At 39.2% G+C, this 20,548-nt stretch overlaps 1 protein-coding gene across 1 annotated transcript; it reads left to right on the top strand.

Moving 5' to 3' along the window:
* Positions 1-584: 584 nt before the first annotated feature.
* Positions 585-20,148, top strand: PTGFR (prostaglandin F receptor). The gene is made up of 2 exons (XM_068406997.1): positions 585-1,373; positions 19,815-20,148. The coding sequence occupies exons 1-2, from the start codon at positions 585-587 to the stop codon at positions 20,118-20,120; spliced, it is 1,095 nt and encodes a 364-aa protein (XP_068263098.1). The 3' UTR covers positions 20,121-20,148.
* Positions 20,149-20,548: the final 400 nt, after the last annotated feature.

The raw sequence follows: 20,548 nt of genomic DNA, 5'->3' as shown, positions 1-20,548 counted from the left end.
AGCTTTAAAACATTGAATTGTGAGAGGAGAATTACTTGGAAGATGTTAGGACATTGTTTTGAAAATAAATGCTTAACAGTGAGAGGAAAAATGGAGTGTGATTATCATCTCAAAACATTCCAGTCTGAGTATTTCGCTTTTGCCTGTGGTTGGGCTGATAAATACTTTCATTCTAGGAGTATGTTGCAGAAACATTTGTTTATATACGTAGTTTAACCACAAGAATGTTTTGTATGGTTTCTCTGGTTATATGTACATGAGCATTATATGTTTTATACATTATTTTGCATATCTTATATGTGCAGAGACTGTAACGATACTGTACACTACGTTGTATAATGCATGCAGATAATTGTTTTATCCCGTGACTGATGCGCTTAAAATATGATGCCATATCATAACACTCAGAAAACCGGAAAATTAGATTTGTACCACAGGCTAATACTATGGAATTTCTGCTTCAAATGTCATTTGAACAGTGGTATGCCTTTTACAGCGCATGTGTATTTGTTTTTAATATTGCAGATGCCTTTTGATTGCAAGACTGCTGAAATGTTTTGAGGGCTGCCTCTGCTTTCCTAACCATGAACAGTTCAAAATCACCAGGGCTGGCTGGATTTGGAATCTTAAAAAACACAACCTGCCACACGGAGAAGAAGATTTCTGTTTTCTTTTCAATAATCTTCATGACGGTGGGAATTTTGTCCAACAGTCTTGCCATAGCGATTCTCCTGAAAGCATATCAGAGATTTAGACAGAAATCGAAAGCCTCCTTTTTGCTTCTTGCTAGTGGTTTGGTCGTCACAGATCTCTTCGGCCACCTCATCAACGGAGCCATTGCAGTGTTTGTGTATGCATCGGATAAAGACTGGATTCGGTTTAACCAGTCCAACATTCTTTGCAGTGTTTTTGGCATCTGCATGGTTTTCTTTGGTTTGTGTCCGCTCTTCCTGGGCAGTGTGATGGCTGTTGAACGGTGCATTGGAGTCACTAAGCCAATATTTCACTCTACAAAAATGACTTCTAAACATGTGAAAATGATGTTGACTATGGTATGTCTGTTTGCTGTTCTTATAGCTTTGCTGCCTATTCTTAGGTTTAGAGCCTATCAAATTCAAGCATCGAGGACCTGGTGTTTCTATAAAACAGAACACGTTGAGGACTGGGAAGACAGATTTTATCTCTTACTTTTTTCTTGCCTTGGGTTACTGGCCCTTGCTATTTCATTCTTGTGCAATGCTGTCACAGGAATTACCCTCTTAAGAGTCAAATTTAAAAGTCAACAAAGACAAGGCAGATCTCATCATTTTGAAATGATCATTCAGCTCTTGGCTATAATGTGTGTTTCTTGCATTTGCTGGAGTCCATTCCTGGTAAGAGCCTAACGTGTTTGCCACTTTTTTAATGCACATCACTGTATAAAAGTTACACTTTTTTTATCTCCAGGTTTTAAGGCGCTTTAGCTGCAATAACAGCTCCATTCACTCTTCGATGTATTAATTTTACAGCATATTGCCTATACTGTATGTACCTATGCATCTATAACAAACATGGTAATTATTGTACATTTCTCATCATAAGCAAAATAGATTGAGTAAGCAAAATGTATAGGGACTGTGTGGACTTTTATTTCCAGTGCTGTGAAGCAGACAGTGGTAGTGGAGTGGTGGCTAGAATAAGTCAGAGCAGATATTGAGCTTGTCCAAAAATGCTGTGAAGCAGACAGTGGTAGTGGAGTGGTGGCTAGAATAAGTCAGAGCAGATATCGAGCTTGTCCAAAAATTCAGTGAAATCTTGGAGTGACAAGTCTGTTTAGTCTGTGCTGTGGTTCATATCATTTTTTTCTTTATGGTAGTCTGTTTGTTGTTATTATTACGGTTTGCTGCTACTTGCGAACTGTGTTATGGAAGATAACAGTTAAGAACGTAAAAATCCTCCACTCCATTAGCAGGGTATTAAGGGCTTTGCTTTAGAATCATGTTAAAAACCAGTGGTTGGCAGTGGGTTAAAATAAAAATTTGGTTTAGACCTGACCAAGCTGGGTTTGTGATCTGGGCAGATGACTATCAAAGCTGCTCTGTGCAGTCGGTGCGCTTTCTTGGCTGTCCTGGCTGTACCTCAGGACTGCTGGCTGGTAACTGCTGTGACTCTTCCAAAGCGGTAAGTGTTGGTCATGCTAGCGTGTACTCTGTCTTGAGCAAGGTCAAAGGAAGCGGGATTATGATATGGGAAAGAATTTGACAGCTCCTATTGTATGATGGCATTATAAAGCTGATATTAACTGTGACTGTTTTTACTGTAGTAAACCTGACTGAAGAAAAGTTGTTTTTTACTAGGGCGAGAGGGGTTAAGTCACAAGTAGTACGAAATCTTAATTTGTTTCCTAGAAACAAGGTCCCATAGTTTTCCACTGGTATGAATAAGGAGCAATTTTGGGTTGAGCTCACAAATATAGAAATTTAAATCTGAGATCTGAGTCAGATCCAGCTCTATTTAATAATCTACTCACTGCCTATGGTGCAGTATGGAGTTACCTGAACTAGTTCTAAATTAGATACTGGTATTAGCCTAGCTGCAGCAGTTGGGTATATCTGGCAGGTAGCATTTAATTAATCCAGTATCGCAGACTTCAAGGAGAGAGTCTGGGTATAAATCTCTGCATCACTGACATGCACAAAACCTCTTTCACTTTTGTTCAACACACACGCAGAATTTTCCCCTGCTTCTCTGTACAGATTTTCTAGACTTGCTCTGCAGCATAGTTTAAATTCATGCTGGCTTTTGTCAGTGTCCTGGCTGTAGTGTATAGAGCATAAACAAAGTTGTCCGAAGAGTATAGCAAACTTTTGCAGTGAACTTACTTCCAGTTACTCCCAGACACTCAGTCACCTCCTGAAATTTGTCTGGGGCAAGCCATGGGATGGTTTTTAAGAAAAGCAACTCAAATAATGGTTTTACTTTTCCAGAAAAAGCAGTGTATTATCCTCTGGTGACATTTTCAGTAAAATAACTGTCCTTAAATGTTGGAATTAATTTGATTTTGAAAAAGCCCTTGTGTGTCAAAAGAGCTATAGACTTTTTTAATTCAAAAGAGATATTTAATTTATTTAAAATATGAAGGAACACTAAATTGCAACTACTGTGCTTGTTTTTTCAGTGTTGGTAATCTTGTTATGTCTTTCAATTTTTGTGAATTATAAAAACTTAATTTAAAAAATCTTGGCAATCTTGAATGAAATCACAACACTACTTCTGTTTAAGTATTTAACTTCATCAAAGTTGTAGTTGACAATGAATTATTATTCCAGCTGCAAAATTGTTTTTGAGAGCCTTTTCAGAGCTTGGTGTTTTCATCAGCTGGTGATACAGATCAGTGAATGACTTCTTGCTTAAGTACTTGGTAGTTTTGGGGAATGAGTTGGGGAGGGAGGTGATGATACACAAGCAACTCTGGTTCATTGGGCGGCAAATCTGCTGGTGCTCTCTGTGCGTTCCGGGCTCGCGACACTTTGCTTCTGGATCTCTTTTGAAATGAGGTGAGCCAAACTATCACTGAATTAGCCTGGCAGTATGGAAAATAGTTCTGCAATATGGACAAATGTACATTAGAAATAAAAAGTTAAAAAAAGTTAGTGTAAGGTAGGATTTAGTTCTTGAAACAAAGTATCAAGGAAGTGAACAGTTAGTGTTTTAGCCAGAGTTCCATGATAGTCTGGGAAATGCAATGGGACCGGGTCTTTGGTAGGTGTTACATTTCTTAGCTATTAGGATCGTAGAGTTTGCATCAAAGTTAATTATCAGAATTACCCAATCTTTGTTTTGATAGCATTCTGTTCACTGAATATGAACAGAATTAATTTAGCAAGCATAGTGTTAATTTAGCAAGCTTTATTGGGCTGCAGTGGAGCATACAGATGCAGTGGAATAAAGCTTTGCCAGGAACGTACCGCTAAAGTGCTACAATAAAGAAATCCAGGGTTTATCAGGGTGTGTCATTTACGATGAATTGCTGATCCAAATCTACTTGTCCGATTTATCTGAAACCTCTCAGGGCTTTTAATTTGTGAAATGAATTGTTTAGAGTCTATAATTTCATCAGCATATACCAAAATATGTATTTCTTGAAATAAATATGAGCAGGTGTTCATAGGTGAAATTATTTGGCAAAGTAGGTAAATGCAGGCTTGTTTTGCATTCATTTGTTTTTTTTAATTTTTTGTCAAAGCAAAACTAGAAGTCAGTGTCAATCTTTGAATTGCAAATTTTATCCATGTTCTCTATCTCAAAGAGTATACATGTGGTTTAACCCCAGCCGGCAACTGAGCACCACACAGCTGCTTGCTCTCTCCCTCCCAGCGGGATGGGGGGAGAGAATTGGAAGGGTAAAAGTGAGAACACTTGTAGGTTGAGATAAGAAAAGTTTAATAAAATAAAATAATAATAATAACAATAATAATTATAATAATAAAAAATGTAATGAAAAGGAAAATAACAAAGAGAGAGAAATAAACCCCAAGAAAGACAAGTGATGCAAATGAAAACAATTGCTCACCACCAACCGCCCGATGCCCAGACAGTCCCCGAGCAGTGGCCCCCCCACCAACCTGCCCCCCAGTTTATTGCGGAGCATAACATCGTATGGTATAGAATATCCCTTTGGGTAGCTGTTCTGCCTGGGTCCGCTCCCAAATTCTTGTGCACCCCCAGCCTACTTGCTGGTGGGGGTGTGAGGAGCAGAAAAGACCTTGACTCTATGTAAGCGCTTCTCAGCAAGAACTAAAACATCTCTGCATTATCAACACTGTTTCCAGCACAAATCCAAAACATAACCTCATACTGGCTTCTATGAAGAAAATTAACTCTACCCCAGCCAAAACCAGCACAATACACAACAAAATGTTATGTGAGAGTGAATTGCCTTGATATAAACCAAAGCCATTAGAAACCAAACAAACACTTGGAAGAGAAAGTGGAGGAGGGCAATGCAGTTTATGCCACATGTGGTTTGCAGATACAAGAGTTTGGATTTATTTGGTGTGATTCTCCATCTGATGAGGGGTTTGCTTTGTTTATTTTTCTTCTGTTTTTAATCTAGTCTGGTGTTACGTCAATTGTCATATGTGCATGGCTACCAAAATCAAGTCTATCCAATACTGTAATCCAACTGCAGATTTACTTCACTATTAGATTTTTTTTTTTTTTTCCCAAGTGGACTTCTATATTCAGTCACTGTCCTGTGCTAAAATCACCTTTAGGTGACATTAGAGGCACAAGACCCTGGATTGTCCTTTATGATGTCTGATGTGGAACTGAACTTATGCACCTGTTTAGTGGTAGTGAACTTGTTTTGGTGCCTTTATACAGCTGTGTATATGTATATATATATAACATTTAGTATTATATATAATAATATATAATATTATAATCAATCGCCACCTCTATTTTAAGACTCCTGGAGATCTGGAGCATTTTTCAGAAGCAGAGACTATGGCATGGCTCATGTGGAGCTCTGCCTGGGGCTGTTGGACAGGGACTTCCTTCTGATTTCTTTTCTTCCTTCTAATTTCTTTCCTGAAGCTCCATCTCATTTGTTCCTAAAACATGAGCAGCTTTTTCAAGTTTTCTGCCACTGTGTGGGAATCTTTCCTTAATGGACTACCAGAATGAGGGGTGCTCCCTGCTTCTTCCCTTATGGGGGAACATTTCTCTCCTTCTGAGGAGTTGAGAGCAGGAGGGAATTCACAAAAAAGGCAACAAGTGAAATTATTGAGTTTTCCGATAATCTATGTAGTCAATGATTTTCAGTGGCACACTTGTTCTGACAGTCCAAATAATTTTGCTTTGTGATCGGTAATTCCAGGAAAATATGTTCCGAAGACACTAACATCAACTCGTCTGTGTAGTAAGTCATCTTTTTTCATCCTTGCTAAAGTGTTAGCCCTTTGCTAGGGATATGTGAATTTTGTTGGATAAATTTGGTCCCTAGGGGTTGGATTCCCAAAGGAAGTTTTTTTGGAGCATTTTGTGACAAGCATATCTGATGAAATAGATAGTTATATAAAGCTGGTTTTTGGCTGTGACTTGATGCCTGGCCTGTCATGGAACAGCTTGTTTTTGGAGCTGTGTTCATATGAGGAAATTCTGACTTCAGTATGTCAAATTCTGTGACGCTCAAGGGAAAAACATATTTTAAATTTTGGGTTTTTTTGAGTAGCAAAGTGAACTCCCTGTAATTATGGACAGGAGGGGTTTATTTCAGAGTGAATTTATCTACAGGAACAAATCATGATATGGAGAAAGGTCTAATCTTTTTCACGTGTGGAACAGTCTTAGCCTGAGAAAAATACTTTTACATTTAAATTATTCCTGTTAAGATCTTTTTCCATGCAGTTATCTGACTACTTTCATTCCAGTTTTACCTCACCTCTACTGCAGAAAATAGCCGCTCCTTCTGTTTTCTTATTAAAGATCTCCGCTATTTATTTCATATGATTAAATCAGCTCTTATTCAGTTGCTTTTTTTACTGCCTAGATTAATTTCTAGCAGTCTCTTCTCATGTCATCTCTTCCCTTTCCAATTTGTTATGCTAATCACGTCCTCTCTGAACTTGCTCTGACATCTTCTTGTCCTCAGATTGTCTCTTGCAATGAGGCTTGATGGTTGGTTTTCGTGCACCGTAGAGCTGCATTTAGCTCACAGTTTGCTGATCACTCCAACCTAGAAGCTGCCGGAGCTTGCCCTGAGTGGTCCTTCAGTGAACAGGCTGCCGGGGGAGGCAAGAAGGGCAGTGCTGCGCTAAGAGGGATGCTTTCGGTGGAATACCCTATGCCAGCCCACCCCACTGTGGTTGCCTCCACTAGATATTTTCATAGAATCATAGAATGGTTTGGGTTGGAAGGGACTTTAAAGATCACTCATTCCAACCACCCTGCGGCAGGCAGGGGACACCTTTCCACCAGACCAGGTTGCTCAAAGCCTCATCCACCTGGCCTTAAACACTGCCAGCGAGGGGGCATCCACAGCTTCTCTGGGCAACCTATTCCAGTGTCTCACCACCCTCAACAGTAAATGAATTTCTTCTTAATATCTAATCTAAATCTACCCTCTTTCAGTTTAAAACCATCACCCTTGTCCTATCACTACATGCCTTTGTAAAAGTCTCTCTCCCGCTTTCCTGTAGGCCCCTTCAGGTACTGGAAGGCTGCTATAAGGGTGCTGAGACAGGCTCATGGTTGGTATGCGCTGAAGGAGGTCAGTGGGTTGCAGGTTTTACACTAACTAAATTCTAGGCCATGGAGTTGCATACAGTATAACATACTTTGTGGTACAAGGCATCTCATTGTAGTATTTTTTTATGTGCAGTCATGTGTGTACGCTTGCACAGTGACACTTTGCCAGTGACACTTTGCCAGGAATTCATACCCCCGTTACCCTTGAAACGTCTCCCTCCATTCCTGTTTTCTGTATTCTTTAACAAGCTGGCAGTTTAAATTTCTGTTATACTACCTTATGCTTATATGTGCAGTGGGCATCACTTATACAAGCTCATTGCTTTTTTTAATGTTGTTTGTACACCTTCAAATACCGCTGGTTGTATTGTCCCTACAGCAAAATAGTTACTTAAAAATTTGTCCCTTCTTTTGTGCTCTCTGGCTGGTGATTTTCATAATTGAAAAGTGCAGCTGAGGAGAAGCAGACACGAGATGTCCCAAGATGCAGCTCCACGCTTTGCCAGTGAGGCCCTTGTCGCTGTACACAGCACAGCCACTCCAGATCTCATGGGTGGCTGCTCTGCTGAACCATATGCTCTTACAGAGCCACTGGCAAAATACGTTGTTAGTCAAAGCTGCAGCCTCCGTGAGCTCGTTGTGCCTGCACAGGCACTGTCAACAAGAAGAGTGAACCTTTGAAAAAGAATAAATTAGGCTTTCGATGTCCAGTCATCTGTTTCTAAAGACTGAAGGAGATACTCTTAAACATGTTTAGCTAACCTTGCAGCTTGAGTGCTGTTGTAAAAGTTCCTGTCACAGGGTAAAAACGCACTTGTCGTCTTTTTCAAGATTCAGATTTTAAGAAGATAATCAATGATAATCACTATGTTTGTGCTGCCTTTTGTAATTGAATTCTTGTGTTTTGCTAGAACGGTTGTCTGTTGACCTCATACAAAGGTGGGATGTGTTGTCAGAGTAAAGAAGATGTGGTTCCAGTTGGGTCCCGGGTGCCGCTTCCACCCTGCCTGCAGCAGGCTGACGGGCACGGGAGAGAGGTGACCTGCTGCAGGACCTCCATGGGAAATTACCCGTTGGATGTTTGTTGTTGCATCTCTTGGGCCAGGTGCCAGCCCATCTCAGAAGCCCACTTCTGCCACAAGAGTTTTAATACATGAACCAGTTTCATAGGGAAAGGAAAAAAAGCTTTTTGCTAGCAGAAGGCCTCTTTCTCTCTTTTCTCTTTCTCGTCAATACAGGAATGGTTGTTGTCGACTGTAGGTTGTTATTTTCTTTTCCAGGCCTTGCTGTGTCAGAAGAGGTACAGACCAGGAGCGTCTGTTTGACTGAATAAATGCTCCCTGAGTTCCTCCGGAAATAAAAAAAAACCTCATATGAGTTTGCTTGTCTTTCAAGCTGCACTAGAAAAAGGGCTCTCACTCTTCCTCATATCATGGCCTTTTAATTGCTTGCCGAGTTTCTCAATGCATCCATTAACACTGTGCAAATTCAGTTACTGTTCTTGCTTTAGTTCCTCTGAATGAGCTTCTGATACTCAAGGTTAAATCGCTGAAATGTTAGTGTCATTGCTAATATTATGGCCCAAAAGATATTTTGGAATAGCTAGATGATTTTAGGGGTTAAGAGGAAAGAGAACACTCATTTTGATTGAAGTTTTTGTTAGTCTTAGGACAGAAGTGTCTTTTTACCTTAGTTTCCTGTGGAATAAGGTTTAAGCAGCAACAGACAATTTGAGTGTGCTTTTGTGTGTCACCATGAAAATACTCCGTGGAAAGAAATTGTAGGTATTTGCAGAGAGAGAACAACAAAGTTTAATACAATGCATTTAAAAATTCAATCCACCTATTCAGATGTGCTTCTATGATACTAGAAACCCTTGGATAAGATATTCATGCCTTTTTTTAGTATTGGTTGTAGAGATCTTTCTTTTATTTTGGATTCTTAAGAGGCACAGCTGGCAAATTTCAACCAGAATAGCGGAGAAATGGAATGTGCATCATTTATAGAGTATACCCAACCTAAAATGATACTGAATTTTCAAAGGTACTGTTTCAGTGTTCAGAATTGGTCCTGTTCCTATTTAATCTTTTACAGTTTGTAGAGAGCTTGCAGGCCTTAGCCTTTCTGAGAAATACGAATCATTTAAAAAAATGCTTTAAGTGTGGGCCAGGCCATAGTTTACATAGAGTACTTAGAAGCTCTATATTAATTGTGGCTATATTGTAATTCAAGTGTTTGCCTCCCTCTCGCAGAAGTCAGGGAGTGGAGCAGCTTGAGATACTCTCTCAGCAGGAAAGAAGTTCTGCGAGAAGAAATGAACAGTGGTCAGCATATTGTCCTGCAGTACTGATATGAAGCAGGGAAGGAAGGTGACTGATATTGACAGATTGTCCTTTACCAGAGGCTTTTACAGAAGCGTAATTATAGTTTTTGTTATCTATGTTTACTTGTGCTGTTTGGAAAAACTTATGTAAAGCCTTTTTCTGAAAATGCAGTGCCATCAGAATGCAATGAGGTTGGTTTGTTTTGGAGAGAAAAAGTAGGGAAGGCAGGTTTCCAGTCATGTGAGAACATCGCATTTTCAAAACAACTTGGTCCTGTTTTTTCTTTTCAGAATTGCTTGCCACTTGATTTTTAAATTTATATTATACATACAGAATTAAACCATAAAGATCTATAAATTCAAACACAAATATTTTAATTCCAAATAGATGTCAGTGACTTTCACTAGGCAATATTTTTTTTCAATTTTGAAGTTGCCATCTCAAAAATCAAATTCTGAAAGCTCCGGCCAGAGTAAATTTCCATTCACAACCTCCCCTCATTTATTCAGGTGTAAAGTTTTCGGATTCTGTGCTTGAAGTCAGTTTGATATACATTCCAATTTTTTTTTGACAAAAGTGGATTCTTCCTGTTTCCTAGATATTACACTTATTCAGGCCTTTCTTGCTTGAAAATATCATACACTGCATAGCCATTTTTGGAAAATGTCATACACGGCATAACCATTTTTGGATGGTTATTTTAGGAAGGCTCTTTTTCCTGACTATCTGAAGTCTTTAAATGGTAAACTTGTTGCTGAAAAGTCTCTGGGACAAAGACACTAACATGGAACAGCTCCAGAAACTCCTCCATCCTCACCAGGTTTAACATGACAGACATCAGTGTGTGACATACATTTTTATGTTCTGTGAGATATTTATTATGTATTATAGTGTTAATTCGTGGTGTTAAGTTTTGCATGGTGATTATAAATTTTTCTAGTGGAAGTTATTTGTCTTAATAGCAGTGTAGAATCAGTTCATGTCTGAGAGCACACATTATTTGGATCCTCTTCTGGGAAATATGTTGTTTAGCTTTAAAACAGAGCAATAATTCTTATTTCATGTGCTTTTAAGACTTAAATTTACATGTAAAAGATTCAGAAATTGTGGAATTGCAGCTGGTTACTTGGGTTACAAGTTCCTTGAGGAAGGAAGGTGCCTGTTTACTGTGTGCGTGCACAGTGCCTAGCAGAACAGGAACGTGGTCCCGTTGTGGGTTCTGTGTATGTGCTTTTACTAATAGCAGAACATTGCAGAAAAGGTTTACACCAGGAGTTACAGTGAAGTTTTGGTAATTGTGACTCATTCTTTCAGATTTGTTCTCATATCGGGTGAGGCGAAATAGCTGAGTGGCTGAATGAACCTGAGCCGCGTTGTAGGTAATATACTGTCTTTTGCTGAAGGCTTGTTTGTCTACTCCACAGAGCAGGGAGCGGAGAGCAGCTCATGAGCTTGCTCTTCGCTCTTCTTTTTAATGAGCCATGTGAAGATCTCATTGAGAGATGAGTGCTGAAGGGCAGGTTTGAATGGCATTGGAGCTGTGCTTCTGCACGGTTTCCTAAAGAAGGCTGAAGGTGAGCCTTTGTGTAAGGGATGACCTGAACTGAGGTTTTTTAAAACAATTAGGCCTCAATACTAGACTCACAGAAACCAAAGATTACTTCATCATTGGAGAAATGGAAGTTCATGACTGATCTCCAGCTGGTCCCCTACTTGCTATCTTGGACCTGTGTGCTGCCAGCTGCCTCACGTGGCTTGAACCCTGCATAAGCTGGCTGGGAGTGGGCTGCATGGCCACCCCAAAGTTACAGGAGTGAGGGAGAAGGTGAAGGATGTAGTGAGTCTGCCCGTGAGCAGCCTCGTCACCTATGTAATGACAAACATCAGCATGTGAGGATGTGAGGATGAGGACTCTTGTGCTGGCAGGGATGTGACCAGCTGTGTTCCTCTCTGCCTCACTGCATGGAAAGGTGTTAAAACAGAAGGTGAAGCAGGAAGGAGATGAGGATCCATGTGAGTGATAGCAATTTGTTTTAGGATTTACACTTCATTGGTGAGTTGGAAATAAAATTGAATCTGCTTTGTACCAGGAGTGTGCGTTTGCAGTAATGAGAAATAAATCACTCTTAAATGGAGATTTGATTTTTGTCTTCCTCCACCACCTAAAAGGTGGTCCAGCTGCACAGCAGTGCCTTTTAGTTTATTTGCCAACATTAAAGAAAAAAATAATTGCAAATTGTATGTTCCAACTTGGTAAATATGTTGCTAATTCATTAGCCCTGGTATTTCCGTCCATAGCTTCTTAGTTTACTTCTCCAGAATGAAATATAGAGTAAGTCACTTTAATAAAGGTGATTTTAAAAACAACAACATGAAAGGAACGCATCACATCTGCCTCCAGCCAGATTTGCAAATGCTGCAAATCAGATAGCACCAAGTCATTAGGTGGATATGACTCCAATCCATCTTTAAAGATTTTATTTTCCTTTACTGTCTATGTTGCATACACAGTAAACATAAATGTACATAAAATATAATTACAAATTAATATATCTTTTTTTTTCTACTTATTTTCCCCCTGCACCCATGTAATAAACACCATAATTTCTTAGACAATAAACTGAAGGTCTGGCTCCGTTGGTAGACAATAGAGTAGGTTCTTTACTTTTGTAGACCTGTTGTTACTTGAGGTCTTGCAGGCTTGGTCATGCATCAAAGCCATCTGCATTCCTGAATTCTAGAAGAGGTGGAAAGGCCACTGTATATCATGACTGACTCACTGCAAAATTCCTTTTCCTTCTTTTCACACTTCTGATATGTGTGGATATCTCTGGGTTTGATGGTATTTGCCCTGAAAGCCTGCATGTACGTGCTACTCCTCTGAAATCAAGGAGTGCCCTGTCCAAGGAACCCTTAGAGAATTCAGCCTAGTTCTTGGCTTCTTAGATAAAAGTAACAAATCTGAGCGAATTAAAAAAATGGCCAAGTAAGAACTGCCAGATCCTGCATTCCCTATAGAAGAATATTTTCTTGCTCTCAAAGATGTTAAGTGGAAGATTTGCCTCTGGTTGCTGAACCTATATTGTATCTTTCCTCAGACATGTAAATACAGTGGAGGATGACTTTAATAATAAAGCACTGTGAATGTGGTGACGTTTGAAAAGACAGTTCACTTCTAAGCTATTGATTTGATCCTGTGCATAACAGAAATTATATGCTGAATTCATTCTATAATTATGGACCTTGGCAGCTCATTTTTCCTCCAGGTTGTCTGTATATTGTCTCTTTTTTTTCTGTATTCAGACAGTTCTTCTCTTCCTTCCCAGTATTATGTGTTATTTCTGATTCTTTCTTTGGGTTTGTAGGGTATTAGTGAGAGAAGTTCTGTTGCTCCTAAATCAATGAGAATATTTGTTTAACCAAAAAAAGTGATTGTTTTCCAAATGGGTGTGAAAACCTGAAAAAGCAAAGCAATAAAAGAGTTGTAATAGGGCGTTTCCAGGGTTTGAAGCTTTACCCAGCTGACCCTAAAGGAAGAACGAATGGATCCTGAATACATGTATTCCTTAAATACTTATACATATAGTCCATAAATACTGATTTGATTGTTTTTCTCAGGATGATCCTTTTTATGCAGTATTAGAAATACTCTATTGTTTTCTGGCCCCAAGAGGTCTAGCAGTTGGCCTGTGAAGTTTCTCTCAGCGTTGCTGGATAAAGAATATTTTAATTTTATCTGTAAAATTAATTCTTTTGTACAAGAGATTTTTGTTCTAGGCCTTGTTGTTAGGCAGCAATACATTTGTTGCTCTATGGAAGCAAGCTTTCTGGTAACTTTAAAACATGTAGCTCAGCTTGTTTATTTGTCTTTGATATGGACACGGTGTCTTTTCATTATGAAGTGAGTCATCTACTGTTTTCAGTGCTAAACTTTTCTCTGTCCATGTCCATTCTGCTTGCCTTGCAAATGAGTTAATCAATTAAACTGTGAGAGTAATTACATTGCTAGTTGAACCAAAGTATTTCTCATTTTGAGAGGGTGGAAAGGAAAGAAGGAAAAAAGACTGCCAATCCAAGCTGGAAGTATCTGGATTCTTTCAGAGAAACAAAGAGCAGTGACCTGGAATGCTTCATTCAAGCCCAACCTGAATTTATGTTACTGCAAAGCAGATCCAAATAGATAGTGTCGAAGGGGAAAGTTGACAGAAAAGAAAAGGTTCACTTTCATTTAATGTTCATAAGTTTATGCACACAAAGAAATCCTTCTCTTTATGAGGCTTACTTCATAATTGCATTCCTGCCTTATATAAAGCATGATAATGCCAAAGGCAGTTAGTAAAATATAAATAGTAAGTATAATGTCATGGCACTTTACCTTTTTTTCAGTAATTTTGACAAATTCTTCTATACATTAAAATCTCATTTCAAATTGTTTCCAAATGTTTATTCAGAAAATATGTTGCCATACGTAAATATTTTGCATAAAGTTGTTAAAAAACACAGGTGGTGAAAATGTTACACTGTAATGGCACAGTAATGGAGTGCAATAGACGGTGAGTTCTCTTCAGACCATACTCTGTGTGAGTGCCGCGGGAACACCTCTGAGCTCTGAGTGCCTTTAGCTTTACAATACCTACCAAGGGTTTACACAGCTCTGTTTTAAGTGGGGTGAATATGGAGCACATGGAGGCTAAATAAACTTTTGCAAAATGTTTTTGCAACCTCAGCTACCTTTGGTCGTCCGATCTTTTCGTCTGTTTCTCACTTCGGTTCTGTGTTTCCCGAGAGAGACTGTGACCCTGATAGGGAAGGGTCTTTCTCAGACTAGGCTGCCTAGTCTGAGAAAGTCTGAGATGCAAATTTTTTCCAACCCGAATAGCGAGCCAGTGGATCCATTGTTAATTTTTTAGTGGCATTATTATTTTTTCCCAGAAGTGTACATGAGAGAAAAGGGGACTCCCTTATTTTGCTGCTACTTGTCAAGAGCTGATCCTGCACAGCTTTACACATGGAAGTATTACGTATCCCCTTAAAAGTACCCTCTGGACCTTAATGTGGAGGAAAACTAACTAGTGCATTTTGTTTTCTCCAGTTCCTTTTTACGTACTTGTTTTTTATAAAATCTCTATGCTCGGTTTAAAATTTTACTTGCTTGGCCAAATGATCATATGGTTATATAAAATTGAAGGTATGGTTCATGTTTTTCCTTTAAAAAAGGTAAGGAAAACATTAGGGGAAAAACATGTTGCAGATTTATAACATAAAAAGCATTATGTGGCATAAGTAGTACAGTGTATGTACTAACATTTTGATTGCAGAAGTGGTGCGCTACGTATTTTTCTTGGAAGCCCTTGCTTTTAAACTGACTTATATAGAATCAAATTAAAAATAAAGTGGAGCATACTCTGCTTTGTTGCAACAAATGCTTGGTTTATATACTGCAATATCTATATAGCAATGATATAGGCAGTTTGCTGTCAGTGTTTCTTTTCTAACAGCTGTTCTATTAGAAGATATAAAAAGGTACATAAAATGTGACGATAGATACATTTTGATTCCTCTCTCCCCCTCTTTTGCATAATTTTTTCTTAAAATCTGTGTTTATAGAATACTACAAAGCATAATATTCTAATCAGCTCTTGCCTATAGCAGACTGCAACTTCTTTGTAGTACATATGAATAATGGAAGTTCCAAAAACTTCTGGAAATTCAAAATAATTATATATTTTTTATTTCCATGGAGTGGGACATAGTCAATAGAATACCGCCTTGAGTCCTGTGTGCTTTAGGAGAAGGGGATATGCACCTCTGTGTTTGACACAGGCATCAGTGTCAAAATAGAAGTGCTCTGCAAATACTGAAAAAAAAACATGGACTTTCTTCCATTAATGGAAGTTCTCAGAACGGCTTGTAACGAAATCCAAAGGAAGAGGAAGAGGTTTGGGAGTTGTCCTGCAGGTTCCACAGGGAAATGGAGCGTGAGGGCTGAGCTACAGAGGAAGAGAATTTCTGATATTTGTTTGCACATAACAAAATTGGCCTGTCTGCTCCGCTTTCCATGTCAGTCTCTTGGTGCTGGTTTTTATCCAGTTTCATGAAGTCAATGATAGAACTTGGATTTAGAGCCTATGTGCTGAAATGCATCAAAGTAGTGTTACAGTTTGCCTTATTTCCTAACTAGCTGTAAAGTCTGCTTCTTGTTTTGACTGGCTGTCCTTGAGTACTAACAGGAATGAGATTGAGCAGCACTGCCATTTAGCATAGTAGTTGTACTCATGTAATTGAGATCCAATTGGAAGGGAAATTAAAGGCATGCTGTTTATATTTGGAGAGTGGTGTGAAGCTTTGGAGAAATTTTTTTCAGTTTGTTGCACTGAGCTTTGCCCTTAAGGGAAATGGCAATTCTCTGATGCTATCTGCTAGATGCAAAATTGTAGAAGTCAACAATTTCAAAATGTTTTTAAAACTTTTCCATCAGACTTTCTGGATCTTGCAAAGTGAGCTTTGGTTTTAGTGAAGCCTAAAATTGGACAAAAAGCATGTTTAGCAAGTTTAATGTATTGTGTCAAGTTCTTGCCTGACACCAATTTGATTTCTCTGTATATTTTATTTTTAGGGACAGGGAATTCGCAGGTCTTTCCTTAAACCAGCAAGGACTAATATGAGTCAGAGTAACTTTATATCTTACAAGCAGGCAGCCTTGGTTAAAAAAGTCACTTTTGCAGTTATGCTTTTTTAGTTACTTCCCTAAAGAAAGTTTGAATTGTATTGGTTACATCATGTGGTACTTCCATTTTTTTGCAAAGCAGGGAGACGTACTACAGCTGTATCCATATAAACATTGTATAACTCAGCAAAATGCACTTGGATTTTTAAATTTCTAAATATGTTAGAAAATGTCATGAGTTACGTTTATTATTTACCAGCTGGGGATTAATTTTTTGAGTCATACTGCTGAATCTGCATTAATGTTAAATCCTGTTGTAGAGATCAAAGGCAACCAGATATGATGCAACTGTGTTGCCTCTTCCCGCTACCCCACTTGTGTACTGCTGGCTGCAGAGGACAGAATTCCTTCAGCATACTAACCTGATGGACCTGCAGGGAAGGAGAAAAGAAGTCTTTGAATTGGTTTCTTGACTTTGAAGTAATTATTAAACAGTATTAGTCAAATAAGAAGAAAAGAAGTGTCCTTTCGGTGCCTGCCTAGGAGGTCCTGCTCTCAGAAGTCAGCTCAGCACTGCAGCAAGCTCTGGTTGCAGTTCCTGAGCCGGTGACTTGTGCCAGTTCAGTGACACGACTTTCTTGCACCTAGGGAGCTAATGCAGACTGTCTGCATGTTTCAATTCAGTGAAATCCTTTATTAAACACCTGGTAGCGTATTAGGCCTTTTTATCATTTATGATTTCAAAATGACTTTGGAATAGTATTTTAAGAATTTAAATTTAAATTAAAAAAAAATAAAATGAAAATGTGATAGAAATAATAATTTATATTGACCTCACTCCATTCTACTGCTATTCAGCTGGAGTTTAGTGTCTTGTTCTAGAACTTGTCAGACGATTTTTTAGAAAGGCTCCAGTAGCCAGAACATGGTTTCGCCTTTGCCCTCTCTTTGCATGCAGTTGGCTTCAGTTGCCTGCAGTTTTCTTATGTGTGTTCTCAGAAAACATGGAAGAGCTCCCAGTACAGTGCAGGCTCTTTGGAGGAGCGAGAAGCTATCTCACTTCATACTCAGAGACAATGTACTGGTAGCATGCCTGTCACTACTGCTGCTCTGCCACAAGTGTTTAAGGATAAAAATGCTTAGGAATCTCTCATGCTTGGGGCTGGACTGAGATTCTCTTAGTCCAGGCCTATACAGGAATTTTAACCTGTCAGAACTTCAAAGAGATGGGATATTGTTTTATGTTGTTTTTAGGAATACAAGAAAGGAAACTTTTTTTTTTATTTCTGCATAACACTCCCAAATAATGTAAGTAATATGTCTAGAAAATTCTTATTTTACGAAACAAAATTTGTAGATAGATTTTATCTTATTATTTCCAATACAGGGATTCACAGCTGAGTTGCATAAGCATTTAGCTATGTACATAAGTTGTACTTGCTACTTGTGAGTTCAGATATTTTATTTTTTATATGTCCAGTATTCAGAAGAGGTAACTTAAATGTTCTGGATGAAGCTTCTCCAAATATCAGAATCTATAAAATTATGTATCAAATTTCCTTGTTGTCCTGATTTACTTTATGTAAATCCATAATCAAAACAGAGGTACTTTATGTTGAGCCAGCAAGTTGAACAGCAAATGAATGGATTCACTTAGAGGTGATTACTACTAAATGGAAAGGAATCTCCCAAGTTTGCTAGATAGCATGTGAGAAAATAATACAGTTTTACAAAGTCTGGATGGAGCTACTTTTCCTAGATGGCAACATCTGCTGCCTCCTCTTCCAGGCATGAAATTCTGTTGGGTTTGGCATTTATTAAGTTTGCAGAATGAGAGAGAAGAACAACAAATGAAATTTTGAAGTACATCAAGAAGCAGATTAGGAAGCTATATGTCTGTATTAAGTCAAGCGTCGGCTATATTGGAGAAGGACATTGGTCTATGAGCTCCGTTGTGCTGTCATTTGCTGCCCAGTCCTACTTGCACGAGTAAGGAGTACTCCCTCTGAGCTTGGCTTGTGGTATTGAACCTCTAATAAATAAAATGTAGGACCGTCCTGAGAAAATATCCCGTGCAGAAGCCAAAGGAGTTGTCCAAGTTTGGGTGGTCTGCTGATGTCAGAGAGGAATGCACCCAACGGTTGTGGGGTGAAAAGCAGATTCAGGGAACTGACTTGTAAGTGTTTGTGTTGGCTCGGTGCTCAGACATTCCTCCTCCTCCTCGCACTGGTTCCCAGCTGTGCTTCTGCCAGTCTTACCAGCTTCCTTAGGAATGTTCCTATGGGCTCTCTTTGCTGCTCCCATAGATGTCCACACAGAAACACTTGATCGAATGCTTAATCAAGCAAGTACAATCTCCTTTTATGCGTTCACTCTGTTCCGCTCAAGTTTATACTCAGATATGTTGACCTGCAAGCTATAGGTAGGGCCTAGAAATACAGAGAAGCATTTAAAAAGGAGTAAAATAGGTTTGCTGGAATCTTGAGCAGTAGTTTTCTCTCTTCATTCATTCATTATTATTTTTTTAGTTTGTTTTTTTTTTTACAATGTATCTTTGTGAAAATATGACCCTCTGCACTCAGACAGACTGACCGTACCTCTTATCACCCAGTAAATCAGTGTACTCATAGCATTGGTTGTAAAATATCCTGTTTCTTAGTTAAATAACTGTATCACTTTAAAGGCTTTGGGACTGAAAGCCTTACAGTGTTTCATCTTTCTACCAAAAAAGTCTTCATGTGCTTTTAACATTCATAATAGAGAGAGATAATTTACTGTCCTCTGGCAGATTCCTGGCTTTGCAGAGTCAGGCTTTCTTCACGCAGGAACTCAGGTTACAAAACCTTGGTGGCAGAAATCCTGTAAAGGAGGGCTCTGCAGGGCAGGAGCCCCAGCAGCGAGCGCTTCACTAGGGCTGGTGTTTCAAAGCCTAGGTTGCAGCTCTGCAAAGTGGGGAGGCCAGCCACAACTTCCTGGGCTGGTGTAGCGCTTGGGCATCCTCCGCCAGAAGCAGTCCTGCTAAGCTACACTGGAAGGCCAATGCCTCCACCCATGTGAAACTGTTGGCTATGGCAGTGTTGCTGCTGGTGAAGGTCTATCCATGTGCAGCACCTCCACAGGTGACTGAAACCCTCTGTGTCTCCATTGGCAAGAGGAAGGATATCGGTGGCCTTTGTCCCCATGACTTAAATTTTCCTAGAAACTTCTAAACCTCTGGTGTCAATAAATTATGTTCTGTTGCAGCTTGAAACATGAATCTTCGTGATGAAATCAAGGTGCTGTATTCTGGATAAGTTTTTATTTCTCACTCAAATCAGTCCCTGGTTTTGGAGGATATTCTCTGTCTGGTTGCCATCCTCTGCTCAAGGTTCAGCAGAAGTAATTCAGCAGAGACACATGTACCTCCTGTGTAAAACATTAGGGATTTCGGGGACGGTAAATGTTACATACCTGAAAGTTTTTACTTTGCAACTGGGATACATTTATGCTGCGAAGGTGTGAAGATTAGAGATAATGTTGAAACAATTTCACTCATACACATGCTGTCTTGGTGTATTTTTCTGATGTATAATTTTAAAATGTTCCATTTTCAGGTGACAATGGCCAGAATTGGGATAAATGAGAGTCGTTCAAAGGAGACCTGTGAAACAATACTTTTTGCTCTCCGAATGGCAACGTGGAATCAGATTTTAGATCCCTGGGTGTACATTCTTCTCCGGAAAGCCGTACTTAAAAACCTGTACAAGATCACAAGGGGATGTTGTGGCATGCACATCGTAAACTTACACATGTGGGAACTCAGCTCCATCAAGAATTCTTTGAAAGTTGCAGCAATATCTGAGTCACCAGTAAGTTCCAAACAAATAAACCTACAGCCTCTCAGCTCTACGGGGCAATAAAGTTAAACATGGTGTATGAAGAGATGATGGAGGCAACGCTCATACATGGGCCATACCTTGAAATGAATTCCAAGGCTCAGTGGTTTGGCATTTGTTTTAAATTGTGAGTGGTTCGCTCTTGTTGCTTACTGGTTTGGTATTGCTACTCCAAAAGATGCACTTGAATGTTTTAATTCGTTTTAGAATACATCCCTTCCAAAACTGGTAGTAGAATGATAAATGATCCTCTATTCTGCCTTCCAGGTACTAAAGTGAACAGGGTTCCTTATAGTACTCCCCACCAAATCCTTTGCCTTAGCAGGCTTCTTAAGAACACATGCAAGTGCAAAAGTCATCTCCAAGGTGTTTTTTAAAAGGGGTAGATTGTATCTACCAGTGATAGCCCCCAAATCCTTTGCAGAGTCGCTGCTTCCTAGGGTAAAGTCCAT

The sequence above is a fragment of the Nyctibius grandis genome, chromosome 8 (assembly GCF_013368605.1).
Source record: "Nyctibius grandis isolate bNycGra1 chromosome 8, bNycGra1.pri, whole genome shotgun sequence".
Classification (NCBI taxonomy): Eukaryota; Metazoa; Chordata; class Aves; order Nyctibiiformes; family Nyctibiidae; genus Nyctibius; species Nyctibius grandis.
This window is presented reverse-complemented; position numbering and strand designations above follow the sequence as displayed.